The sequence below is a fragment of the Lipotes vexillifer genome, unplaced genomic scaffold, assembly GCF_000442215.2.
Source record: "Lipotes vexillifer unplaced genomic scaffold, Lipotes_vexillifer_v1.1 scaffold384, whole genome shotgun sequence".
Lineage (NCBI taxonomy): Eukaryota > Metazoa > Chordata > Mammalia > Artiodactyla > Lipotidae > Lipotes > Lipotes vexillifer.
This window is the reverse complement of record NW_006793498.1, coordinates 1,149,258-1,158,962: the sequence shown is the minus strand read 5'-3', so window position 1 is coordinate 1,158,962 and position 9,705 is coordinate 1,149,258. Positions and strand designations below refer to the sequence as shown.

At 35.5% G+C, this 9,705-nt stretch overlaps 1 protein-coding gene across 3 annotated transcripts in view; it reads left to right on the top strand.

The window, feature by feature from the left end:
* Positions 1-9,705, top strand: part of FNDC3A (fibronectin type III domain containing 3A) — a 169,223-nt gene that overhangs the window by 140,700 nt on the left and 18,818 nt on the right. For all 3 annotated transcript variants that reach the window (XM_007466430.1, XM_007466429.1, XM_007466431.1), the window contains 9 exons: positions 2,745-2,883; positions 3,416-3,484; positions 4,297-4,415; positions 6,209-6,314; positions 6,402-6,577; positions 7,855-7,968; positions 8,683-8,832; positions 8,935-9,218; positions 9,322-9,534. In XM_007466430.1, the coding sequence (XP_007466492.1) occupies positions 2,745-2,883; positions 3,416-3,484; positions 4,297-4,415; positions 6,209-6,314; positions 6,402-6,577; positions 7,855-7,968; positions 8,683-8,832; positions 8,935-9,218; positions 9,322-9,534 (1,370 nt within the window). The remainder of the gene's footprint in view (positions 1-2,744; positions 2,884-3,415; positions 3,485-4,296; positions 4,416-6,208; positions 6,315-6,401; positions 6,578-7,854; positions 7,969-8,682; positions 8,833-8,934; positions 9,219-9,321; positions 9,535-9,705) is intronic.

Sequence of the window (9,705 nt, the reverse complement as noted above, 5' to 3'; positions counted from 1 at the left end):
GACCCCGTGTGCCACAACTACTGAAGCCTGCACGCCTAGAGCCTGTGCTCCACAACAAAGAAAAACCACAGCAATGAGAAGCCCGTGCACCACAAGAGTAGCCCCCATTCGCTGCAACTAGAGAAAGCCCGTGCGCAGCAATGAAGACCCAACACAGCCATAAATAAATAAATGTTTCTTTTTTAAAAAAGATATTGTACAATACGGGGAATATAGAAAATATTTTATAATAACTATAAATGGAGTATAACCTTAAAAAATTGTGAATCACTATATTGTACACCCTGTTAACTTATATTATACATCAACTATACTTGTTTTTTAAAAAAATCTTCCTCTAGTTGTGAGGTTTAAGTAAACACTGTGTACTATGTTGAAAGTGTTTTGACCCCCTTTGTAGTCTAATTTGTAAAGCAGCAGAGTGAGAAAACATCCTGAAATTCTATCTGAATATGTGGGAGGACTGATGAGGAAGCCTGAGCAAAACTGAACAATTGCACTAAATTTTACTGAGTTCTCATGGGTTGCATGAGTTATTTGGGGTAATAGATTTATTTAGATCCTCGTCTGTAGTGTCACGTCATAGTGGTCCCCACCTGTGGCTCATTCATTCAGCCAATAATTATTGAGCATCTGCTCTATGATAAGCACTCTTCTAAACAATAAGAATTCAATAGTGATCAAAACAGCTAATATCCTAGTGGAAGGAATAGACGACAGACAAGCAAACAAATATTAGATAGTGATAAGTGCTATGCAAGTTAACTAAAATAGGGTGAGTTGACAGAATGACTGGGTAGTTGAGGAAGTCTTTTTGGAAATGACATTTAAACAGATCTGAATAACAAGAAGGAGGTGGCATGTCAAGATTAAAAAGAACATTCCAGGCAAAGGAAATAACTGCTAACGTAAAAGACCCGAACCTTTCGAACCTTTCGAGTGGAGGTAGTCAGGGGTGGAATCACATAGGGCTTTGTAGATAAGAATTTAGATTTTATCTGGTAAAATGAGAAGCCATGAAGCTGAGAAGTGATAAAGTCCCTCTGGCTGCCATGTAGAGAATAGATGAGGTTAAGGAAAGGAATGGAAGCTGAGAAACTAATTAGTAGTATGTTACAGTCATTCAGCAAACATCAAATAAAGGAGGCTTTAACTAAGGTTGTGGTAGGTATAGAAAACAGAGAAGTGGAGGTAGAGTACAGGATTTACTAAGAGATTTGACAAATAGGTTTAGAGAAAGGATCAAAGATCCTTCTAGAATTTTGGCTTGAGTAACTAGGTTAATGGTAGTAGTGCTTTTTACTGATGGGGAAGAACAGAGATGGAGCAGGTTTGGAGAAAAAAATCATATCAAGTTTGATATTGGACTTGAGGAACTTTAAGTTCAGTAGAAGAGATAGGTAAAAATATAAACACAGGGCTTTCCTGGTGGCTCAGTGGTTAAGAATCCGCCTGCCAATGCAGGGGACACAGGGTCGAGCCCTGCTCTGGGAAGATCCCACATGCCGCGGAGAAGCTAAGTCCGTGCGCCACAACTATTGAGCCTGCGCTCTAGAGCCCGCGAGCCACAGCTGCTGAGCCCATATGCCACAGCTGCTGAGCCCGTGTGCCCTGAGCCCATGCTCTGCAACAAGAGAAGCCACCGCAATGAGAAGCCTGCACACCTCAACGAAGTGTAGCCCCCGCTCACCGCAACTAGAGAAAGCCCATGGCGCAGCAACCAAGACCCAATGCGATCAAAAATAAGTAAAATAAATAAAAATTTTTAAATATATATGTAATTAAATTTCTAAAGTAAAAAATATATTGAATAAGTATAAATTATTATAAATATGAATTTTATTTATCTATTGTTGCACAACTTAGCTTGAAAAAATGAACATTTATTTATCTCACAGTTTCTGTGGGTCAGGAATTCAGGACAAGCCTGGCTGGATGGTTCTGATGCAGGGTTTGTATGAGGTTGCAGTCAAGATGTCAGCTGGGGCTACAGTCCTCTGAAGGCTTGACTGTGGCTGGAGGATGTGCTTTCAAGTTCACTCAAGTGAACTTTTTGCCACGAGTCCTCAGCTCCTTGCTGTCTCTTGGTCAGAGGTTTTAGTTCCTCACCACATGGGCTTCTCCATAGGGAAGCTACACATACCATCATTTCTTCTACATTGTTTGTTAAAAGCAAGTCATTAAGTACAGTTCAAAGGGAAGAGGAATTAACCTTTATCTTTCAAAGAGAGGAAATTCAGAGAATTTGTGGGCATTTTTTTAAACCCCTGAAGAATAGTAAAAGAATAAGTTAAAGCAAGCCTAAAGCCCATCACCAGATTATAGCTTGTTCCAGTGATGACTCTTGTTTAGTATCAAAATGTTAGACTTATACTTGTATTTTCAAGACTGATTCTAAAAGGGGATTATTTTATACCTGAATTTTCTTCATATATGCTAAGTCCCTTTTTTTTGTTTTTGTTTTTATTTATTTTTTAAATTGGGGTATAGTTGTTTTACAATACTGTGTTGGTTTCTACTGTACAGCGAAGTGCAGTTCCCTGTGCTATACAGCAGGTTCTCATTAGTTATCTATTTTATACATATTAGTGTAATATAGGGACGTAGATGGATCCATAGATGGATCCCTTTTTGTTTTTAATGCTGAGTCCCTTTTGAAGACAAGCAATTCTCACATAAATCATTTATGTTTATCATTAGGTATCAAACATTAATTATTTTATGTCTTTGTGTTCTCATCATAGGTTATTGCTTATAACTCAGAAGGTAAAAGTAATCCAAGTGAAGTAGTCGAATTTACTACATGCCCTGATAAACCAGGAGTACCTGTAAAGCCCTCAGTTAAAGGAAAGATACATTCACATAGTTTTAAAATAACTTGGGGTAAGATATGATGCATACTTGTGTATCATTACTTTTATATTTGATTAAAATGATTTGAATATTTAGATCATTTTTAAGATACTTGAATAAATTTGTTAGCTCAAGTAAGTTCAATAAGAAATGTGAGACTCATTTACTGTTTGAGGATGGCTTTGTAGTCACACATACTAAGTCCAGATTTGATGGAGGAAGAACTTGGGGTCCACTGTAGAACTTTGAGCAGGGGCAGCAATGTGTGAAATGAAAGATTACTGAACTTGTAGCTACAGTTTCTTGTCATCCTGGTTTTCACGAGAAATTAAAATCACTTATTCATTTAAAACAAAAACTAATTGAGCACCTGCTTATGTACTACCTTATGCAAAAACGAGAGTAAATGAGATGCTGGATTTAACTTTTTTTAAAAATCATTGCAGGTGATTCTTTTTTCTTTTAGAGCAATCCTGAGTTTGGTATTCTGTCTATTATGAGGTTATGTGATTTTTTTAATTGTATATACTCTGCCTAATAACACTTTTGCTTCTTTGGATAGACCCACCAAAAGACAATGGAGGGGCAGCCATCAATAAATATGTAGTAGAGATGGCAGAAGGTTCTAATGGTAAGAATATCTATTAAAAAATTGATATTTATACCAGTCTACCTTTACTCTTCATGATTTTAAATTTTGTATAATCTTTTTTTTCCTCTTGATTTTTTCTTTTGTTTGTAGCATTTAAGATTTTGTCTATTATGACCCACTTTAAGTTGTAATCTCCAGAAATACAGTGACTCAAATGCAGCACTGCTGTATAGCTATATTATTTTCTTATTTTTTTCCCTCCTTTGTTTGCACTACTCAGTTCCAGTATACCTAAAGTCTTCTGAAGGTTAGCTTACTCAGTTAGATTTATACCCAGATGTATCAGAAAAACCATCTTCTAAAATTTAACTTACATTATACTAGTTTTAGTAATAAATTCTTTGCCTAGTAAAATTCATTCTTGAATCACACATTTAACAATCTTTATTTCTATCAAATGGCCTATTTCCTTGCAAAAAATAAGGATGTCTTTTAATTAAGACTAAACTTCCTATGGTATTGGTTCTTTTATTCTTTGTGTGTTATAATGTTATTACCGGCCCAGTAAACACATTTAAAATATTTAATTAAAAGTAAATTATCAATCTACGCCAAAGTCTGTATAGAATTACAGAGATATTTCACTTCAACAGAGCCATGCAAATTTGTCTAGGAAGCTGCACACATAAAGAAAATTAGATCATTTCCAGGAAACTCAAAACAGGCTTAAATTGTTTCTGACAAATTACATAAACACTTACCTAGTGAAGCTAGGATACCTGCTGTGTCCATGATACCAAAATGTTAAACATTACCTGGTAGCTGATTGAACATAATTCTTCACCTTACAGGAAACAAGTGGGATATGATATACAGTGGAGCTACTAGGGAACATCTTTGCGATCGACTGAATCCAGGCTGTTTCTATCGTTTTCGAGTTTACTGCATCAGTGATGGAGGACAGAGTGCGGTAATACTTACATGCAGATTTTTTTTTTCCAAGTTTGGTCAAATGAGATGAGATCATCAGATGCCACCTCAAATATTGAAATAAATCATAAATGTATAACGCAGGTGGTTAAATTTATAGTGACCAGACTATTCTAATACATATAGTACTTAGCTTATGGTCAAAATTCAGTGAATATCTATGTCTGGTTGCTGTTTAGCTTTGGGAGAATAAATACATGAAAACATTGCAGACAATTTTATAAAGATAAATTTTAGGATGATGCTCAATAATAACCCTACCTAACAAAAATAGAAACAAAATAATCATAGGCTTATTTAGTGCACTGTAAATTATGTGTATCAGGACAAACCATAAAATACCATTTACTGTTTAAATACAAATTCTAAATATCCACTTATTTCAGAAAAGTTTGGCAATTATTTCACTTATTAGAGACCCCAAAACCAAAATGGACTTATATGCGCCATTGATTATATGTGAGACATTTGTAATGTTCTGGAGAAGTATGTTTCATTAATAGAAGTGATTTTTTTGTTTTTTAATGAATTCAACCAAGAATGTTTCTTGGAGCATTCATAATTGTTATTATTTTTCAAGTGGGATTTAATGCAATGAAAGTAGGGTTTTTTAATGAATTATAAGCATTTTGTTGAAAATGAGAGTACTGTGAAACTGAGTTGCAAGTCCTGCCCAACAGGCTTTGGATCCAATTGCTTCATTTTCTTTAATAAGAAAATCTTCCTAGATTTAAAAAAAATGCAAACCTCCACTCCCCTCCCCCCCACCAAAAAAAGCATAGTACTCTTATATGAATGCCTTTCTGAATAAGGTGATGACCAAATATTTTATTTATGTTTGGAAAAAGTTTAAGTGTAAACCTTAATACAGTGTAGATAATGAATATGGCACTGAGTTTGTGTCAGTGTTTTTTTTTTTTTTTGCGATATGTGGGCCTCTCACTGTCGTGGCCTTTCCCGTTGCCGGACGCGCAAGCTCAGCGGCCATGGCTCACGGGCCCAGCCGCTCCGCGGCATGTGGGATCCTCCCAGACCGGGGCACGAACCCGCGTCCCCTGCATCGGCAGGCGGACTCTCAACCACTGCGCCACCAGGGAGGCCCTGTGTCAGTGTTTTTAAGAGAAAGTTTTTTAAAATAAAACTAAAAGATTTTTTTTTTTAATAGCATAGAAATTAAAAGTAATACCAAATACCTGGAAAGATGCCAAATACTTGGGAAAACTTACCTGATTTTTTAATTATTTTTAGGGTGAAAGAAAGAAGGAAAGATTTTTTTTTAATAAAAAATTAATGTTTAGGTTAAAAATACAGTCAGGTGGACAAAGTAGTCTAAACCTCCTGAAAACACAGCAGTTAGCATTTACAGAATGTTAAAACATCCTTTTTTAGAAGAGGTTTGTAGAGCCATTTGGACATGATCAAAAATAATGTCCATTAGGTTATATGGAGGGGTTTTTTTGTTGTTTTTTTTGGTTTTTTTAATTATGGAAAGAAGAAAAGAGAGTTTTTTGGGGGGGGGGGTTCTGGTAACTTTCTTTGTATCTAGTAGTCACATAATACATGTCTATTTTATTTGCCTGTATAAAATTTGAGTTTTAATGATTTAATTGGGTTTGATTTTATTCAGAACTTTATTCCTTTTCTGTTGATAGTCAAGTACAGTTTCAAATTATTTGGTGCCATCTTTGTGTTTGTCTTAATTTCCTCTAACAAAAGCAGTCTGATTATTTGGCTTGGGGCATTTTCGTTTTGTTTTTGCTTTTGTTTTGGCAGGTATCTGAATGTTTACTTGTGCAGACTCCAGCTGTGCCTCCTGGCCCATGCCTCCCTCCCAGATTACAGGGTAGACCCAAAGCAAAAGAAATACAGTTACGATGGGGTAATTTTCATTTTGGTAATAAATTTTAATTAAGTTAGTATTAAATATATTCCTCTTGCTAAATTGCATGAATCTTTCCACCTTTAGGACCCCCTTTGGTCAATGGTGGATCACCCATTTCTTGCTATGGTGTGGAAATGTCTCCTGTAGAAAGAGATGAACCCAGAGAAGTTTACCAAGGTTCTGAAGTGGAATGTACAGTGAGCAGCCTTCTTCCTGGAAAGACTTACAGCTTCAGACTGCGTGCAGCTAACAAAATGGGGGTACGAAGATGGAGCTGACTGAATTATAATCACAGTGGTATTTCATGTAACATACGTCATTGTACCCATTATTTGACCATTTTGCTTTCAACATGCAACTCCAAATTTTACAATTTTTAATAAGCCTCTGTTGATAAATAAGAGAGAAGTCAGTGTATACCATAACTTAATTATTATAGAATCTCAGTATTTTCAAACCCCACTTACAATATGTGACACTTTGGACTTTAGCTAAGCTAAAGCTTGCCTTTCAGGCAGTGCTAATAGGGTTTACTTTGTAAAAAGCAGAAACATAATCATAAAATGAAATACTTAGAGTTATTAAGTGTTTTGAGGCTGGTTAAATGCAGCATTTACTTTCTGTTTGCAACTAGTTGTGATTCATTTTTTGCCTAAAGGAGAAAACTTACATTCTAAGCATTCTGGTTTTGTGTGGGTTTTTTAAAAAAAATATTATGTATGTACAACTCCATAAAATGGACAAAACAGGTGATGTCTCCATTTTACTGCTGAGGAAGCTGGGGCTCAGAAAAGCTAATAGCTGCCCCAGCAGTCACACAGACAAAGAAGTGGTGGAGGCCAGCCACTTCCTCAGACCCCAGCGCCAGCGCCCTTTCCACCCAGCTGTGACACCTACCGTCTCTCTGAATTAAAACTTCTCTAAGGACAAAGCAGTGATTTCTTACTTTAACTGAGTTAGCACTGTGTTTCTTTAAACTACAGTATAATTAAAGTTAAACTGACAAGTCTCTCCCCATTATTTCAGGTTTTAGTAAACTGTGCTGTGTTTTATGTCTCGTTCTCCAACTGAGTTCATTATATCTGTAAACTTACTCTTAAATTTCTTACATGTCAGTTTTATATACTTTGTTGGTATTCCTTGCGTACGTCATTCTAAATTTTAAGATATAATTTATGCCCATCACCTCTCATGCCTTTAATTGGTATCCATTTCTTCACTCTTCACAGAACTTTTTCTTATTTATTTGACTAACCCAATTGCTGAATGCCCCGCCCTTTTTACAAAAACCAATTCATGAAGTAATAAAGGGGCAAGAGAAGAAACTACAGTAAATGAAACTTTAAAACACCCCACATATTTACTTCCATGATCATTAATTAAATCTTTACTTTCTGTGATTTCTTTTAGAATTTTATTATGTCCAATTAGTCTTAAAGGGAAGGGATGATGAATTTGATTTTTTGTGAATATTTATGGAGAGCTGTGCAGTTGGTAGGTGAAAAATGAAAACACTGGTTAATATTTGTTTTTCTAGTTTGGACCATTTTCAGAAAAATGTGATATTACTACAGCCCCTGGACCACCAGATCAGTGCAAGCCCCCTCAAGTTACATGGAGATCTGCAACTTGTGCACAAGTGAATTGGGAGGTATTGTAATTTCCTTGACTTATGTTTAAGTGATTAAAACAGTTTATGTAAAAGAATAAAGACACTATGCATTTCATCTCCATAAATTATACAAAGAGTAAATCCTAGTTAAATTCACTTGGTAAAAAATGAATTCTTTTTTCTCTTTGAAGCATTTAAATAAGGTATATTTACATTACAGGTATTTAGATTCTTGTTCGTGATGTGCTTTGTATTTTATCAAAGGGTTTGTCTCGGTACTGAGCTATTTAGCCACGGTGAGCTTAATGTTCAGAGCAAACATTCATAGGAGTTAGTATAATACTATTTCTCTTATGTTTATTATCTCTAGTATATTTATTGCATATAGTAATAACAATGATAATTACATTTTCGTTTTCCTTTGAAATTTAACAAAGAAAATGTCCTTGTACGATTTAACATCTATATTACTTAATAGAATTGTTTTGAAGTATATTTACATTAAAGTACTCTTTCTAAAGTGATTCAGTCATATTTCTACTTCTAATTGAAAACAAAGTTATACTTTTTGACAGATCTTAAATTCAGAAATGAATAAAAATGTAACATTGAACAGTTTAAATTCTGTTAAAACATTTTTTAAAAATCCAAAAACAATTCAGTTTTTTATATGCTCAGGTAAAGAACATTTGTGCCCCAAAGCTATTTAATCATGTCAGGACTTAAGACCTTTATCCTTTTCTTAATTTAAAGGTCCCTTTGAGTAATGGAACTGATGTCACTGAATATCGATTGGAGTGGGGAGGAGTTGAAGGAAGTATGCAGATATGTTACTGTGGGCCCGGTCTCAGTTATGAATTAAAAGGACTTTCACCAGCAACTACCTATTATTGCAGAGTCCAGGTAAAGGCGGTCAGGGCCTTGTCACTACTCTATCCAGAGCTTTGCGTCTTGTGAGCATTTTCATGGTCGCGTCTTTACCTTTTGGGCTCTGTTCATTTGTAGGCTCTCAGTACTGTGGGTGCAGGCCCTTTCAGCGAAGTAGTAGCCTGTGTGACTCCACCGTCAGTTCCTGGTATTGTGACTTGTCTTCAAGAAGTAAGTGATGATGATATAGAAAATCCCAGTTATTCACCGTCTACATGCCTTGCAGTAAGCTGGGAAAAGCCTTGTGATCATGGTTCAGAAATCCTTGCCTACAGCATAGACTTTGGAGATAAACAGCCCTTGACTGTGGGAAAGGTTACAAGCTACATTCTAGACAATTTGCAACCAGATACAACATACAGGTACACAGTAAAAACTATGTTAATTTTTGCCTAGACCAGAGGGACACTTTAAATAGAATAATCATAAACTAAACTTTTTCTTTCTTTTTAATATGGCACTTAGAATACGAATTCAAGCCTTGAATAGCCTTGGAGCTGGTCCTTTCAGCCACATGATAAAATTAAAAACTAAACCCCTCCCTCCTGATCCACCTCGTCTGGAATGTGTTGCCTTCAGCCACCAGAACCTTAAACTGAAGTGGGGAGAAGGAGCCCCAAAGACATTGTCGACAGATTCTGTTCAGTACCACCTTCAGATGGAGGATAAGAATGGAAGGTAGCTGTTTCTAATTGCTTCTTTATATAGTTTCTCAGGTCTTAAGTACATAAATTTTTTTAATAGAAATAAATTAAGTTTTAAAAAACAGAGAAGTCTCATAAGAAATAATTTAAGTATGCCATTTTTGAAATGTCAGAAGACATAATAAAGATTTTCTGTTTATGATTG